Source organism: Gekko japonicus, unplaced genomic scaffold (assembly GCF_001447785.1).
Source record: "Gekko japonicus isolate JY-2015 unplaced genomic scaffold, Gekko_japonicus_V1.1 scaffold959, whole genome shotgun sequence".
Lineage (NCBI taxonomy): Eukaryota > Metazoa > Chordata > Lepidosauria > Squamata > Gekkonidae > Gekko > Gekko japonicus.
Window position 1 is genome coordinate 413,580 of NW_015164699.1, and position 18,345 is coordinate 431,924.

Genomic DNA, 18,345 nt, shown 5'->3' on the forward strand with positions numbered 1-18,345 from the left:
AAAAACCTATGGCTCTTTGCCTTAACTACACATTAAAGATACATAGTTACCAATTCAGGGACATCAAACAGCCCAAATAGTCCAAGGGATTTTGAAGGGAAATCCCATCTTTGCACACCCATGTGCTCCAAGTCACCAAGCAGGTCTTTGTTTTCCGAGAGACAGCATTTCAGGTGCAATAAAACAGACAGCAAGAGCCTCAGAGCTAAGAGAACAAGAGACTCGAGAACAAGGAGAGCTCACTCCCAGAGGGATCAAACAATTATACCCCAATCTAATCATGATTAGCCGTGGGCATTCGGCCAATCACGAGCAGCAGGGGTGTGTGGCCAATTTCAGGTTGCCATAGCTGCACATAAGGTGTGTGTATAGATTGGCTAGAAGTTTGGAGACCCCGCCTGCAGTCATGTGACCCCAAACTCCAGCTACTTCATGTGTATGTGACTTGTCGCATGTGGGCCAGGAAGTGAAGCCATGAGGTCTGGCTTTTGGCATGAAGGTGTGAAAGAATGTGGGCTCACCATTTGGCTTGCAACAGGAAATAAGACACAGCATGTTATCATAATGTAATCACAGGAAAAGGCATGTGGATATAGAATGCAGAAAGCATTTTTTCTATACAGGAGTGCAGATCCTCGTGCACAGTTGCACAGCCAATAAGATCTCCAGTGGCCAAGCCCTGCTGGGCAAACACCCATTGTAGCCCTGCCCACTTTCTAAAAACACTTGGGCACTAAGAAAGGTGTGGGTCACCATGGGGCCCACGGGCAACATTTTGGGGACCCCTAGCTTAGCGTGCAGCACTGTTTCTTGTATGCATTAGCTGGTTCTTACTGCATTGTGTTCTGATTTCTGCAATCCAGTTTTTGCATTTCTTATGTTGTGCTTTGTACTGTTCTTATTGCATGGTTTTCCAGTCTTGCAATCCAGTCTTAGTACCCTGCTGATTGTATGTCTTCCACTGTTCCTATTGCATTTTTAAGCTCTTTTCTAGTCTGCCCTGAGCCTCAGTGAGAAAGGTGGACTATGAATAAAGTAAGGAAATAAACAGTTGACCCAGCTGTCTGATTCTCCTCAAGGCACTTATGAAGCTGCCGTATGATGAGTCAGAAAGTAGAATTCTTGGGTCCGTCAAGGTCAGTCTTGTTTACTGTGTCTGGCAGCTGCTTTCCAGGGTCTCAGGCAGTGGTCTTTCACATCACCTGCTGCCAGGTCATTTTAACTGGAGGTGCTGGGGATCAAACCTGGTGATGGAATATACAATGTCTGGTGTACAGAGAAGAAGCGGAGAAGACCCTGAAGAAGAAGACAGATAGGATAGGAAGGTCTTTTCTCTCCTGTTAAGTGTCGTTCCTTCTCTCTCTTGTTAAGTGTCATACCTTGTCTGTCTACAGACTGCTACTCTTATGGCAATTTACCCCTTCTTCTCAGAAGTTCTCTCTCTCTAGTGACGTAGTTAGGACCCTATCTCTGTCTCTCCTCTGTATTATCAAGTATGTTAGTTCATAAATAAACCTTTATCTACACTTTAATCAGGTTGTGCACTGTGTTAATTACTCTTCCAATACCTGGGACCTTCTGCAGGCAAAGCAGGTGGTCCAAAGACCCCCATCCCCCTGAGATCACAGGAGAAAGCAGCTTTGCATGTTCCAAGCAGGAAATACATTTTTTTCCCCCAGTAACATGAAGATTTGTCCATTCTGCGGGTAGAAATTATTAAGCCTGTTTCTGGTTATTCAGATTTGCAACTCGCGGAATCAGTTTATCCCAATCTGAATTGACGCCCCTGTTGAACAGACACCTAATTGAACTGGCGACATGGTCCTCGATATACTTTCTGTTGACTGCAGCTAAGACTGACAATGTCTTGTTCTTTGTTATTACCCAAGGACCCTGTGCCCCCGGAACTGGTCCTTCTGCTTCAACAGTCCCAGGATCCTTTGCTCCAGATGTTATTTCCTGCATCAGCGACGAGCCAAAATACAAACTCAAACGATGTCAAGACTCAGACAAAACCAGTAGTAGTAACAGTGGTGTCTAAATTCAAGGTTTGTCACGGCTTACAGATTTTGGCCGTCTGTCTTCATCAGCACCTAAACACATTGTCATTGTTTTCCAAGTTGCCTTCCCCAGCAATGAGGGCTTAGACGCTCATGTCTGATAAACACCACCAAAGCTGCAGTTTTCAGGCGTGAAGGCCCAGCTTGTGTTGTCCTTTACAACTGTCAAATTTTAGTAGGTGAATAACTACAGTGCTGGAGATTGACACTTTTTGGTTTTGTGGGAACTCTCTCCAGACTTGTTTTCTGGGTTGCTCTGGGAAGGGGGGGGGGTAGCTGTGTCATCAAGTTGCTGCTCAGGTATGGCAAACCCAGAGGGCTTTCAAGGCAAGAGATGTTGAGAGGTGGTTTGCTATTGCCTGCCTCTGCATTGCAACCCTGGGCTTCCTTCGTGGTCTCCCATCCAAGTACCGACCAGGACCGACCCTGCTTAGCTTCTGAGATCTGATGGGATCAGGCTAGCCTGGGCCATCCTGGTCAGGGCATTAGTACTTAGAAGACCAACAGAATTTTCCAGGGGATAACCATTTGTGAGTCAAAGCTCCCTTTGTCAGATACCAGGTATACAGTAGACAGTTATTGCTGACCTTTTCCTTGAAGAACCTTCAGTCAACATCTGAGGAACGCCCCCCTCCCAGGTTTTTGCAGAACAGTTTTAAAAACATGTTGTCGAAGGCTTTCACGGCCGGAGTTCATTAGCTGTTGTAGATTTTCCAGGCTGTGTGGCCGTGGTCCTGGCATTGTAGAACCTGACGTTTTGCCAGCAGCTGTGACTGGCATCCTCAGAGGTATAACACAGAAAGATGGAGTACTCTCTGTGTCAATGTGAGAAGATATAAATTACCTGCCTACCATTTTTCTTCTCACCTTGACACAGAGAGTATTCCATCATTCTGTGTTATACCTCTGAGGATGCCAGTCACAGCTGCTGGTGAAACGTCAGGTACTACAATGCCAAGACCATGGCCATACAGCCTGGAAAATCTATAACAATTAGCGTTTTAAAAACCATTGTGCAGAAGAGAATAGATCCATCAGTGGCTGTCATCCCTGGTGTCTAAATAGAACACCCATGGTCAGAGGCAGTATATCTCTGAACAACAGTTCCATGGGGAGGGAAAGTTCCCTGTCTCCATTCCCTGCTTATGGGCTTCACAAGGCACGTGGGAAACCAAATGCCGACCTAGATGGCCCTTTGGTCTGATCCACCTGGGCTCCTCTGATGCGCCCACAAAGCAGAATAGTCATCACTGCCCTCTCCTCCATCACACTCTCTCTGTAGGGCTCTCTAGAGAAGCTGATGGAGATCCTGAACAGCACCACACCTCACTACATCAGATGCATCAAGCCGAATGCAGATTGCCTGGCCGCCGTTTTCAGGAAGGACGAGGTAACGCTGGCCCCAAGCAGTGGTGATCAAGCTGATTGTGGCTGAGTCTGGCAAATGGTGGTTGGCACACAACTGACTGATTCCCCCCCACCCCCTCCCGGCAGTGCCACTGGAAGCTGACATGGGTGACTGAAACTGCTGGCACAGAGGTCACACGGATTATGTTCCTGATGAAGGAACCTAAGTGTCAAACTCAGGCCTTACTTGTCATAGAACGTTGTCTGGTCAAACTCAGGCTCTGTTGTATTAGGGGTTAACTAAGTTCTCAGAAGGAGCTGCAGTGGCTCAAGTGGTTAAGACGCTGAACTGCAGGCTGTGGAAGGTCAGTAGTTCAGCAGTTCGAGACCCGAGTGTGCCACATGATGGAGTGAGCTCCCATCTCTAGTTCCAGCTCCTGCCAACCTAGCAGGTCGAAAGCAAGAAATTGCAAGTAGATAAATAGGTGGGAAGGTAACAGCGTTCCGTGCGTCTTGGTGTTTAGTCATGCTGGCCACATGACCACGGAAACATCTTCAGACAGCGCTGGCTTTTCGGCTTTGAAACGGAGATGAGCACCGCAACCCTAGAGTCGGACTTGACTGGCTTTCGAGCAAGTGAACCTTTACCTTTTAAGTTCTCAGAAGTGCTCATTCCACTGTTTTCATCTACATGCTGTTTATCTTCTTTGCTAGGAAGGGGGGGGAGTGGATGTGTGTGTTTGAATGTCTGCTTAAACTTGAATAGCACCAGCTTGGAGTAGTCTGCAAGACACTGGGAAGTGTATGATCTCAGCATCCACCATGACCTTGTAATGTAGGGAGCTTCTAGATAAATGTTACCGTTAGTTGCAGGTGCTGGGGGCAGCCACAAGGGCAGGCTTTGAACTTTGGTGGGCTGAATGAGAATATTGATTGGGTAGTTGGCATAGGGGGGATGTCTTGTTGGTAGTATAGGGTCGGACCTGGCATTCGGGTGTCAGTTCCGACACAGAATCTGTCTATGCTGGGAATCTCTCTTCCTCTGCCAAAGCTGACCTGTCTCCCTCTGCAAAAGCTTGACCTCCCAAGACATTTTAGAGACCCCTGCTGTTTGATCGCCTAAGGCGATGGTGGTTCATCACAGGCAATCAAGCAAATGGCTATGGGGCAATAATAATATTTTAAGCATTTTTATATAGTGCTTTTGCATGCTAGGGCTAACTCATGACGTGCCTAACAGCCCAGCATGGCAGGGGAGCATTGAACTGGGGGCTTCCTAATTTGTAGCTCAGCCTGCTAACTGCTGTGCTAACACCAGCTCTTGTGTGTGTCTGTTTTTAAAACCAATGTGGTGTAGCGATTGGGCTGAGATTGGTGAGAGTTGAGTTCTAGATCCCCCTCTGCCCTGAAACTCACTAGATGTTCTTAGGCCAGTCATTCTTTCTCTCTCAGTCTAGCCCTACCTTGCAGGGTTGTTGTGAGGGCAGTGGGGGAAGAAATTCCCACCGGGGCACGAAGATCCCTGGATAACCTTGGGACAGACAATCTTTCCCGGCCTAAACAGCCTCACAAAGGGGGTTGTGAAGATAAAACTGGGAGAGGGGAGACTGTATATGTTTCCTTGAATTACTTGGTGGACGGGCGGGATGAAAATCGAATGAATAAATGATCAATAAAACCATCCTTACCTGGCAGGTTCTGTGTCAGCTGGAGGCATGTGGCATCGTGGAAACAATCAACATCAGCGCAGCCGGCTTTCCAATCAGGTACGGCTGCAAAAATTGCATTTCTTCCCACATTGTGAGACGTCCCCATTCCTCCCTTGTACCCACATCGCCTCCCTCCGCTCCCTTTGCTGTTCTCTCTTCCAGCAGTTGGAACCAGGGTCAGAGGTGGAAAATGGTCAGTAAAATCAGTAAAAGTCAGTTTTTTCATCTTGGTCAGTAATTTGTCAGTTTTTTTTTTTTAAGTTGGTTTTTTAAAAGTCAGTATTTCTTTGATTTTTGTGAATGCATTTTGTGTTTTTTTGTTTTCATTACTGCATTTTTGGGGATACATGATGACTCCCCAGTGAGAAGACAGATTGTTTTCAGTTCAGTAATGAAGTACTTTAAGACTCGGTTCCTAAGAGTAAAAATGATTTGGTGAAATCTTCCACAAAGTATAGAAACATAATTCACCTCTTAGAACATGAGACAATGAGAGCAGAGGTGATGGATATTGTGGGATTCAACATGGCACAGGCTCATGCCAGGAGGGGTTGAGAAAGCAATGGAAGAAGAGGCCAAGAAAAAAAAAAACTGCTTGTGGATGCAGTGCAGAAAACTGTTGAGAAACAAAAGAGTTTGTGAATAACTTCTTTTTTCATCAAAAAACCAAAGATAAAGTAAAAGCATAGTCTTACCTTACAGTAATTATGTTTTGTTGTCATAATTATTATTTTATGTGTGGTTTTTAATATGTTTTTGCTGTTTTGCTGTTTTATTATCTGCAGTATATGATTATTTTTAAAAGGGAATCTTTTTTGCCTTAAATTTTGTACAATAATGAAAATGTCCTATCTTCATTTAAAACATTCAATAAAAAGGTGTGCAATCCTTTTATCTGGATCACATCTGACTATGGGGTTGGCTATCGAGATGGTGGAGGCCAGATAATCATTTTTAATGAAGACCTAGTTTTACTTTTAAAATGCTAGCTTATCAATAGGCTGACATTAAATTATTCAGCAATTTGTCAGTTTTTTGTCAGTATTTGGTCAGTTTTTTTGAATTTTGGTCAGTAAAATCAGTATTTTTGACCCTCTGACTAGTTTCCACTCCTGAAACCTAGACACGTGAAGGGGCATTGTAGCTTTTTGGACAGTGGTTGGGGAAAGACCACTTTGGAATACTTCCCTGTGCCCCCCAAATACTTCCCTGCTGGACGGATATTTGTCAGAGATGCTTTAGGCTGGTCCTGCATTGGGCAGGGGGTTGGACTAGATGGTCTGTATGGCCCCTTCCAACTCTGTGATTCTATAAACAACTAGCTTATCAGCGAGTCCGTCTCTGCCCTCTTTCTTTACTAGCTTGCGTTGATCTTCTTTTGCAGCGGGTAGAAACACTTGCACTGTGAGAGATTTTCAAGGAAAGTCATCCACTTGCTTTATTTCATTATCTGCAATATTAGTTGGCCCACCTTGTTTTGTTGTAGGGCAGGGGGAGCCCACACTGCTGGTCACTGGGAACCTGGGAGCTGGCCATTGTTGGGAACAGGCTGCTGGGCTGGAAGGAGCGGGGTCAAGGCCTGCGGAGCATCCCACAGTGCTCCAGACTAACCTTTCCTCTCCATTTTGACTGGTAGGATCTCCTTCAGAAGTTTCGTTGAACGGTACGAAGTGCTGAAGAAATCACGGAAGCGCACCTCCAGAGCTGCACAGAATGGAAACAGCTGCTCACCCCATGTGGGAAATGGTATGTTCTCCTCTAAAGCTTCTGTTTCTAGTAACTGGGAAGGATGTCTGAACTTGACCAGTCTTCCCCCGCTTGACACATTCCCGTCGCCTAGGCTCTGCCACCAGATTCCTTTTTGCTTTGACTGTCCATCTTCTGGAAGACATTTTCCAAAATATGTGTAGGATGAAAAATAGACCTTTGGGCAGCAGAAGACTGCATGGCACCTGAGAATTTCCTCTTTTTGTTTAACATAAACACAGCCCTTCCTCAAATCCAGCTCAGGTTGCACATTTTAAAAGCGTCTTAGTGGCCTAAGAGTGTGGATGTGTGTTCTGCAATGGGTTATCTCAGTAAAACATACCAGCATGCACATTTGGATGCACATCAGCTTCACACCCGCAGTTCCAGAAACAGCAAGTTACATACATACGGTAGCCTGTTTACCCAGGTGGATGTCTTTTACCTTTAAGAACAAGAATACAGAGCATCCCTTGCCCCAGACCAAGAGTTCCTATCTATACCTTGTGACTAATAGCCACTGATGGACCACTGCTCCATATGCTTATCTAATTCCCTCTTGAAGCTGTCCATGCTTGTAACCCGCGCCACCTCCCGTGGCAGTGAATTCCATGTGTTAATCACTCTTTGGGTGAAGAAGGACTTCCTTTTATCCGTTCTAACCCGACCGCTCAGCAATTTCATGGAGTGCCCATGGGTTCTTGCATTGTGAGAAAGGGATAAAAGTACTTCTTTCTCTACCTGCTCTTTCCCATGCATAATCTTATAAACCTCGATCATGTCATCCCTCAGCCATCGTTTTTCCAAGCTAAAGAGTCCCAAGCGCTTTAACCTTTATCAAGGTATAAGCCCTTACAGCCATGTGCTAGCCATATTCTGTTGAGAATTCTGGAGGGGATCATACAGTCTCTAGCAAAACTTGCTCTCTTACGGCTGTGGAGATACACTGGTAAGTGTGTGGGTAAAAGCTTACCAAAATCTGAGAACTCAGTTGCACGTTACTACCTGACGGATATTCATGTGTAGCCCTGACCTGGATACCTCAGGCTAGCCCGATCTCATCATATCTCAGAAGTTAAGCAAGGTCAGCCCTGTTTAGTACTTGGATGGGAAACCACCGGGGAAGGCCAGGGTTGCTACGCAGAAGCACACCACCAGTGTTCCCTCTAAGCTGAGTTAGTGTGAGCTAGCTCCCAGTTTTTTAGCCTCCGGCTCACACATTTTTGTCTTAGCGTAGGAAGGAATGGCTCCAGAGCAAACTAATTTATGCAGTAGCCAAATCGCTTCCTCACAACTTGAATGCCAGTAGCTCATAAAGCACAATTTTTGCTCACAAGACTCCACAGCTTAGAGGGAGCATTGCACACCACCTCTGAACATCTCCTGCCTTGAAAACCCTGCGGGGTTGCCATAAGCCGGCTGCAACTTGATGTCACTTTCCACCGCTACCATTCATGGGTAAGCCTAGATAAAACTGGATGAGGTTGTAGAGCCTCTGGCCACTTTCCTCCTGTTATTTTATCTGTGTTTCTCCATGCTACGGTTGTCTAGATACTAGACTACTGTAATGCACTCTGTGTGGGTCTTCCCTGAAAGACAACTTGGAAACTATGCCACAGCCCCCCACTAGTATCAGGCAATAAGTGGAATCTTCATATCACTGCCATTATGCAGACACTCTGTTGATTAGTAAAAGGTAAAGGTTTCCCTTGCTCGAAAGCCAGTCGAATCCAACTCCAGGGGGTGGTGCTCATCTCCGTTTCCAATCCAAAGAGCCAGAGCTATCCAGAGACTTCTCCGTGGTCATGTGGCCGGCATGAGTAGATGCCGAGGCTCACGGAATGCTATAAATGAGACAAATAAATAAATAAAATAAATTCTCTTCCCACTGAAGCAGTACCTATTTATCTACTTGCAATTTCTTGCTTTCGACCTGCTAGGTTGGCAGGAGCTGGGGCCGGAGATGGGAGCTCACTCCGTCACACGGCACTAGAGTCTCAAACTGCCGAACTACAGACCTTCCGGTCTGCAGCTCGGCGTCTTAACCTCTGAGCCACTTCTGTTGGTTACCAATCAGTTATCAGACTTAGTTGAAGGTTCTAGCTTAGTGGCCTTGGTCCCACATATGTGCAGAACTGCCTCTCCTGCTACGTTCCACTGCAGCAGCTTCACTCATTGGAGCAAAGCCTTCTGAAGGTGCCACCCTTTAAGCTTGTGAAATCGACAGCAGCCCCTTCACATGCATTCTCTGTCGGGGCTCCCACATCACGGAACAGTCTGCCCGGGACTGTTAGGAAAGCCCTGAGGATTCTCACATTTCACAAAATGTGCAAAACAGAATAGTTCGGGAGGGCGTTCTTGTGGAGGAGTAGAGCTGTGAGCTGCAATGTAATGGATCAGCTCATGGGAGTGACCTCTCTTAGGAAGAAGAAGATAACAGATTGGATTTATACCTTGCCCTTCGGTAACCAAAGCAGTCTTAGAGTGATTTACAATCTCTTTTCCCTTCCCTCCAACAGACACCCTGTGAGGTAGGTGGGGCTGAGAGAGCTCTCTCAAGATCTGCTCATGAGAGAACAGCTCCAAGAGAACTTATGAGTGACCAAAGGTCACACCAGCAGCCGCATGTGGAGGAGTGGGGAATCAAATCCAGTTCTCCCAGATTAGAGTCCCCGCTCTTAACCACTACACCAAACTGACTCTCAGGGACTGTGTGTTTAGCTAGGACTTTGATTAAAGCGGTCCTGAATTGTCATTTTAAATTTTGGTAGTACGTATTTTTATGTGCTCCATTTTATGTATTTTATTTATCTTGTAAGCCACCTTGTGCTCCAAAAGGAAGAGAGGTGGCTGATAAATGTTATAAATAAATAAATAATCCCCCCCCCTTCCAGTTCTTCAGTCCCACCTGAGGCATTATGTGGTTTTGCTAGGAACCTGTGTTTAGACTCCAATATTGTCATCATTCAAATGTTATCATATTCTGTAATCAGCTTACTGAGTGACCGAATAGCTCTATTGTATTCATAAACCACATTAATGTCAGATCCCAAGCAGGAGAACAAACCCACGTAAATGAAAATAATCAGTTCTCTCCTTTGCGAATTGCCCCCTACTGCTCCCTCTCTGAACTCCTGAAGATAATTCAGCCCCTGAAGGAAAGATAAAGTCAGGTGGATAAGGAGAAAGGCAGCCACAGGTCCTGTAGGGATTTCCAGTTTTCTCTGCTACTCCTCTAGGGAGCATCTGGGGCAGTGATGCTCTGTATTCTTGGTGCTCGGGGGGCAACCGTGGGAGGCCTTCTGGAGTTCTGGTCCCGCTGCTGGACCTCCTGATGGCACCTGGTTTTTGGCTACTGTGTGACACAGAGTGTTGGACGGGATGGGCCACTGGCCTAGCCCAACATTGGCTTCTCTCTTATGTTTATCAACCAGCCAGTTTGTAGCTGTCCTCCCAGCAAAAGTCAAGAGAGCTTTCCAGCAACTGGAGCAGGACTTCTGTGCTCTGCCTGCTTCCTAGCCACTCCCCAAGATCAGCGAGTAAAAATAAGAGCAGTGTTGTGCAGAATGAAGTGTAACATGCACAGGTGCCAAAATGCAACAGTCTGGGATTGGTTTCATTTTGCACAAGGGTTGTTTTGTTTTTTTAAAGTTGCTCCCGCTCAGACCCTGTCTGTACTGCTGTGAAGTTCTGTTTTTGTTTTTCATAATTTCTCTTTCTGTGCCTGTCAGATCTCTTGCCCGACACCCTTTGGCCTCTTCCTAGCTTTCTGGGACCCTTCAGCTCCTACACACACTGCTTCTCTGCAGGACTCTCTCCCACAAACTGCCTCTCTGTCTTAGGCTGTCCCTTTAATAGGCCCAGGTCAGCTCTCCAGCCAGTAGAGGTAAGCTTAGATTAGATCAGGTCTCTCTCTGTCTTGGGGTCAAACTGCATGCAATGGCAGCAAACCTGTATGCACAAGGCAACCCTAACCACACGGGGAGGCGTCTGTGGCTCTAAAGTGCCACAGAGGAAGGTCTGAGCTTCACCACCGCTCCTGGTCTCATCCTGCAGTCTGTCTCATAAGGACTTCCATCTCCTGCACAGTTGGGCTCGGCGACTGGAAGTGAGCATGGGGGGGGGGGTGCACAGTGGGAAATGGTGGGTGGGAGAAGGGTTAAGAACCCTCCGCTTCCTTTGGCACTTTAAGATGTACCCCATCCACATACATCACAGACCTGTGAAGCTGCCTTATACCGAATCAGACCTTTGGTCCGTGGAAATCAGAATTGTCTGGCAGGAGCTCTCCAGAATCTCAGGCAGAGGTCTTTCAAACGTCACCTGCGACCTGGCCTTTTCCCTGGAGGTGCTGGGGACCGAACCTGGGACCTTCTGCATGCCAAGCAGATCTTCTCTGCCACTGAGCCGCTGTCCCTCCCTGCTTTGCATGTAATTGTATACAAGATAAAAAGCCAGTGGCACAGCAATATATGCAAACAAGAAAAAAAAATGCATGTGCCCAAATTCGACCACCAAAAAACCAATAATTTAATAGATTTTATAGATGTAACATATACACTACTCAGAACAAATTCTCCTATGACACGATTAAATAGGTAGAAATTCACAGGTACAGTTTTTTCATAAACATCTTTGTAATAATTAATTCAAAAGAGTCCTTGAACTGTAAGGATGCGATAGTGTCTCTGCCAGCCGATTCATTTTATAGATATGTGTAGACATCCACAAAGTATATTCAGATTATTTATTTATTTATTTATTTAATTAGATTTCTATCCGAGGGGTGGGACCTCAGACAGGTACAATGCCATAGACTCCACCCTCCAAACCACTCAGTCCCTCATGGGGAACCATTGTTGCCAATCTCCAGGTGAGGGCTGGAGACCGGTCAAAATTACAATTGCTCTGCAGAAGGGAGGGCGGAAGTCAGCTGAAGTCAAAGGGGCAGATAATGGTAGGTTGATGGTTAGCTGCGAAGGAGATGGGGTTGCCAACTCCAGGCTGGCAAATTCCTGGGGGTTTGAGGGGTGGAGCCTGTAGAGGGTGGGGTTTGCGGAGGGGTGGGACATCAGACAGGTAGAATGCCATAGACTCCACCCTCCAAACCAGCCATTTCGTCCTGGGTAACAATTGTTGCCAATTTCCAGGTGAGGGCTACAGATCACTCAAAATTACAACTGCTCTTCAGGGAGCAGAGATCAGTTCCTCTGGAGAAAACAGTGGACTCTGCCATTATACCCTGCTGAGGTCACCACAGCAAAATGACACTGTTTGCCCAAAGCCAGAGCACTCCCCCAGAGCCTCTTTCTAGATCCCGTTGTATTTATTTCCACAACGGGCTTTACTGCTATTGGTAGATATAAAGGGATTCCATACTCAGCTAGACACTGTGCGTGTAATCAAAACCAAGTTGACTCGGTTTTCCATATTTTCCTACACTGTCCCCAATATGATGAGATACGTCTTTCCTTTTTAGATCCAATCTTATTTAATATGATAGGCTGTCCAGACACTTTTAAGGTGCACTACCTTTTGAATGATTTGTCACCCGAAATAACTGAAAATGTAGCCTCTTTTTAAAGTTTGGTAATCAAGGACCGTCTGCACAACGTATAGATGCATATGATTGATTCATTTCTCCTTGTTACCTATTTATCCACTTTTGTTTCTTCCTGTAGCCTAACATATGCCAATAAAGGTCTGTGTATGTGTATGTATGTATGTAATTAAAGTGCTTATTGATACAGCAATCCTCAGGTACAGCAATCCTCAGTGATTCCCAATGGAGAATCAATAATTTCTTGGAACCTCCCTTCAAAAGTCCGAAGCATGTCTCCACTATACCATTTTCATTACCATTTTCATTTCCCTCTAATGAAAATGGTATAGTGGAGATATGCTTCGGACTTTTGAAGGGAGGTTCCAAGAAATTATTGATTCTCCATTGGGAATCACTGAGGATCGCTGTATCTGAATATACTTTGTGGATGTCTACACGTATCTATGAAATGAATCGGCTGGCAGAGACACTATCACATCCTTGCAGTTCAAGGACTCTTTTGAATTAATTATTACAAAGATGTTTATGAAAAAACTGTACCTGTGAATTTCTACCTATTTAATCGTGTCATAGGAGAATTTGTTCTGAGTAGTGTATATGTTACATCTATAAAATCTATTAAATTATTGGGGGTTTGGTGCTTGAATTTGGGCACATGCATTTTTTTCTTGTTTGCATGTAATTGTGGCATTCCTTCTTTTCAGGACTCAGGTCTGCCTCCCTTGCGTGTGGTTTGGCCTTTGGGCAGCGCACAAATCCATGGGTTTTGGCCCATGATGGCTGCAAGGTTGGAAGGGCTGGGAAAGCCAGACTCTTAGATATTGGCTCATTTCTTTCTCCTCTTGCAGGCTGGGTTCCAACTCAAGACGATGGCGACACATTTCAGCCTGCCGTTCAGGACATTCTCCAAGAAATGTGCCCGAGTGCTCCTCCGCTCCAACCAGCAGAGAAAAAATCCTGCGATGCAGCCGTGTATTGCGGCAAGACCAAAGTATTTATGACTCACTCCATGGTAAAGACACAAGGTGGACTTTGAAGACTTGGTAGGAAGGGAGAAATGGGGGTGCAATTTATTCAGAACTGAGGGCCCTCCTGAAATTCAGCATGAGCAGTGCTATAAATAAAATTACATGGCATTTCTGTGGAAGCAGGGAAGAATTCAGTTACCTGTGAATCATTGACTAATTTCCCACAAGCAGCTGTGCCACCGTCGCTCTTCCATTTCTCCCCCTTGCATTGGTCAACTTCACATTTCACTGTGCAGCCACATATTGACCTGCAGCTCCCCCCCCAATTTCCCCCATGTCTTCTCGATCTCTAAAAACAAGGATTGAGAAGACACGAGGGAAATCAGGGGGAGCTGCAGGTCAAAATGTTGCCACACAGCAAATAGTATGAAATTGACCAATGAAAGCGGGGGAAACAGAAGAGCGACGGCAGCACAGCTGCTTGTGGGGAATTGGTGTTGGTTTGCCATTTAAAAGGAAGTACCAGTAGACCTCATGATTGTAAAGAGAGGCTTGAATGCATGTGAGCAATTGCAGAAATTAGAGATAAAACTGAGATTCCAAGGGGCATGGGCACTGGCCTTCAGCTGGTATTTCTTCCTCATGCAAATCTATGCAGGGTTACATCACTTATCCAGGTCACAGAACTCGGCAGGGATGGTGGAGGAGAACACAGCCTGTTTCAGTTGATGCTCACCTGTACAGGCACTACGTTAGACATTGGGGTTAAAGGGAGGGACAGTGGAATTGCACAGCTAATTTTAATTAAGTGACTCTTTTAGATTCTCAAACACTTGACACATTGGACTTTGAGTCATTCCTAAATATCAGAAGCAAAGATATGGCTTTGAAAAGTACTGGGGGATCAGGAAGTGCCTGACCGTGCCCGGGTTCACCCGGAGGTCTTATGTCTCTTCTTGCAGTTGGAGGTCCTGGAAGCCAGACGAGCCCGGGCCTTGTCAGAGAGAGCTTTCTGCATCCAGTGCTGCTGGTGGCGGTTCAAGAGGCGGAAGCAGGTGAAGCAGAGACAGGCTGCCACGGCCATCCAATCAGGTGAGAGAAAAGGTGACAGGCAGGTGGGGTTCACCAATGAAGAGGTGCGTGGGAAATGTTCAGAATCAGAGGCGGGTTCGGCAGAATGCAGGGCAGTTTCAGGTGTTTTTTCCCCCTGCTGGGATTCTTGCAGAGAAATATAGGCCAGGAGGGGAGGTCAGCCAGATCCTGCAAAGCACATTCTCAGGGTCACAGATGATGATGCTTGTACGTCGTGCTCTTCCTCTGAGGAGTGTGGGGCGGACAGGTGGGGGGTGTTACCTCCTTTTTGCCCTTGCAGCCACCCAGTGAGGTAGGTTAAAGCTGGACAGTGCATGGCCCAAGGTCAGCCAACAGAGGGCACGACACACTGTGCTGTTGCAGAACCAGAATGGGGTATCACTGCTTGCAGGGACTCATGAAGCTGCCTTTTCCAGCGTCAGGCCAGGGATCCCTCTAGCTCAGCCTTGCCTGCTGTGAGTGGTGGCAGCAGCTCTCTTAAGATCTGAGACTTCTTTGACAGGGGTTGCTTGGGACTGAGAGCCCCAAAGCACCCATCAAGAGCGGCTGCCCGCTGCCTCTCTGCATGAGTGTTGCGCATCGTAGCCTCTCTCCTATCAGCCCTTGCTCTGGCCAGAGTGGCTGATTCAGTTGCAGATAAGTGACCAGCGCTTAGAAGTGTCTGCCTGTCATGTCTCTGCTCTAGGCTCTTACAAGAGTATCTCCTGTGGAAATGCAGGGGAAGGGGCTTTTCTAGTGGGTATCCCTTCCATGTTAGAACTATTTTTTATATAAGAGCAATGAGACTCCCCCACTTTTAATTTGGAGGGAAAGGTGGAGGGGGGTGGGTAGCAGGGGGTGGTAACAGTATACTGGGCTGGATGTAATTTCATTTTGGTCCATCACAGCCCTTGCTTGCATGTGGGTTTTTGGCAAAAAAAAACCCCTCATTTTGTGGTGTGTACTCTAGCAGATTCTCTTAACACAGTTTCCTCACCCCACCCCTTTTGTCAGCTGTTCGCACGTGGCTAGCCAGGAGACGTTTCCAGAAGCTGCGCGAAGCTGCTACGGTTGTCAAACGGGCGTGGAGGAAATGGAAGGTGAGGGTGCCAAGTTGTTAAAGCGGACCTGCAGTTCGTTGGAAGCTGGGATCCTGAGCTCTGTGGGTGTGCGCGCTGTGATTCCCAGGAAGGAGAGCAAAAGCAGAGGCTCCGTCTAGTGGGCAAGCGGGGCCACCCCCAGCCACGGGGGGGGGGCTCCGAGAGAGCGCACACGAGCCGGGCTTCCCCTGGGAGCTCCCAGGGACGCGCCCGTAGCACAGCGCCGCACCGCCGGAAGTCCGACTTTAAGTCATTCCTAAATATCAGAAGCAACGATATGGCTTTGAAAAGTACTGGGGGATCAGGAAGTGCCTGACCGTGCCCGGGTTCACCCGGAGGTCTTATGTCTCTTCTTGCAGTTGGAGGTCCTGGAAGCCAGACGAGCCCGGGCCTTGTCAGAGAGAGCTTTCTGGATATGGCTTTGAAAAGTACTGGGGGATCAGGAAGTGCCTGACCGTGCCCGGGTTCACCCGGAGGTCTTATGTCTCTTCTTGCAGTTGGAGGTCCTGGAAGCCAGACGAGCCCGGGCCTTGTCAGAGAGAGCTTTCTGCATCCAGTGCTGCTGGTGGCGGTTCAAGAGGCGGAAGCAGGTGAAGCAGAGACAGGCTGCCACGGCCATCCAATCAGGTGAGAGAAAAGGTGACAGGCAGGTGAGGTTCACCAATGAAGAGGTGCGTGGGAAATGTTCAGAATCAGAGGCGGGTTCGGCAGAATGCAGGGCAGTTTCAGGTGTTTTTTTCCCCTGCTGGGATTCTTGCAGAGAAATATAGGCCAGGAGGGGAGGTCAGCCAGATCCTGCAAAGCACATTCTCAGGGTCACAGATGATGATGCTTGTACGTCGTGCTCTTCCTCTGAGGAGTGTGGGGCGGACAGGTGGGGGGTGTTACCTCCTTTTTGCCCTTGCAGCCACCCAGTGAGGTAGGTTAAAGCTGGACAGTGCATGGCCCAAGGTCAGCCAACAGAGGGCACGACACACTGTGCTGTTGCAGAACCAGAATGGGGTATCACTGCTTGCAGGGACTCATGAAGCTGCCTTTTCCAGCGTCAGGCCAGGGATCCCTCTAGCTCAGCCTTGCCTGCTGTGAGTGGTGGCAGCAGCTCTCTTAAGATCTGAGACTTCTTTGACAGGGGTTGCTTGGGACTGAGAGCCCCAAAGCACCCATCAAGAGCGGCTGCCCGCTGCCTCTCTGCATGAGTGTTGCGCATCGTAGCCTCTCTCCTATCAGCCCTTGCTCTGGCCAGAGTGGCTGATTCAGTTGCGGATAAGTGACCAGCGCTTAGAAGTGTCTGCCTGTCATGTCTCTGCTCTAGGCTCTTACAAGAGTATCTCCTGTGGAAATGCAGGGGAAGGGGCTTTTCTAGTGGGTATCCCTTCCATGTTAGAACTATTTTTTATATAAGAGCAATGAGACTCCCCCACTTTTAATTTGGAGGGAAAGGTGGAGGGGGGTGGGTAGCAGGGGGTGGTAACAGTATACTGGGCTGGATGTAATTTCATTTTGGTCCATCACAGCCCTTGCTTGCATGTGGGTTTTTGGCAAAAAAAAACAACCCTCATTTTGTGGTGTGTACTCCAGCAGATTCTCTTAACACAGTTTCCTCACCCCACCCCTTTTGTCAGCTGTTCGCACGTGGCTAGCCAGGAGACGTTTCCAGAAGCTGCGCGAAGCTGCTACGGTTGTCAAACGGGCGTGGAGGAAATGGAAGGTGAGGGTGCCAAGTTGTTAAAGCGGACCTGCAGTTCGTTGGAAGCTGGGATCCTGAGCTCTGTGGGTGTGCGCGCTGTGATTCCCAGGAAGGAGAGCAAAAGCAGAGGCTCCGTCTAGTGGGCGATAAGTGATCAACAACTATTCACTGCTCAAGATCAATGTATCATAGAGCTTTTATGGGACGAAAGGAAAAAGCATAGGCCGGGTCCGTATCTGCAGGTTTCATCTTTCTAAAAATCTTTCTCAAAAACAGGGATCATTTCCTGCTGGAGCGCCCCGGAGCGGTGCTCCGGCAGTAAGAAGCCCAGCCCCCTCCCACCCGCAGAGAGACTCAGGGAGGGGGGGATTTAAATGCCCTGGGTTCCCTGCCCAATCTTCTCCAGATCAGGCAGGGAACCCAGATATGTCTGCCTCTCCCCCTGAGCGTCTCTGCTTTTGCAGAGAGACTCGGGGGGGGGGAGATTTAAATGCCCTGGGTTCCCTGCCTGATCTTCTCCAGGTGCCCCACAGCCAGGGGGAACCTGGAGAAGATCGGGCTGGGAACCCAGGCATGTCTGCCTCCCTGTCCTTCCCGTCTCCAGCCAGCCCACCGCGGCGGGTTGGCTGGAGACGGGAAGGACAGGGAAGGCAGACATGCCTGCCTTTCCCCTTAGCCTCTCCGTTTTTGCGGAGAGATTGGGGGGGGGGGATTTAAACTCATTCGCATATGCCTCTTAACTCATTTTAAACATGCCTGCCCTTTGTCAGGGGGTGTGGCTTATGCAAATGAGATCCTGCACCTCTTTTTCTAGGAAATGACCCCTGCTCAAAAATACTCAGATTTTTTTTTTTGCAAAGATTCCAGAAAGTGTACCAATGCTTGGTGAAGTCCGAGCATCCAGAGTGATTGGGGGGGGGGGCTCGGGGGGGGGGGCTCGAATGCTGTATAAAGCCTCCCCTCGCCTGATCTCCTTACTTGTACATGCAAAATGTGAAGAACTGCAAAATAAATTACACACAAATAAGCAAAACTCTGGTTTAGATTGAGATGGGTAGCCGTGTTAGTCTGCCAGTAGCAGCAGAAAAGAGCTA

At 47.6% G+C, this 18,345-nt stretch overlaps 1 protein-coding gene across 1 annotated transcript in view; it reads left to right on the forward strand.

Moving 5' to 3' along the window:
* Positions 1-18,345, forward strand: part of MYO19 (myosin XIX) — a 73,346-nt gene that overhangs the window by 50,920 nt on the left and 4,081 nt on the right. The window contains exons 17-23 of the mRNA XM_015409494.1: positions 1,890-2,048; positions 3,343-3,450; positions 5,103-5,173; positions 6,753-6,862; positions 13,274-13,437; positions 14,356-14,485; positions 15,479-15,564. Coding sequence (XP_015264980.1) covers positions 1,890-2,048; positions 3,343-3,450; positions 5,103-5,173; positions 6,753-6,862; positions 13,274-13,437; positions 14,356-14,485; positions 15,479-15,564 — 828 coding nt within the window. The remainder of the gene's footprint in view (positions 1-1,889; positions 2,049-3,342; positions 3,451-5,102; positions 5,174-6,752; positions 6,863-13,273; positions 13,438-14,355; positions 14,486-15,478; positions 15,565-18,345) is intronic.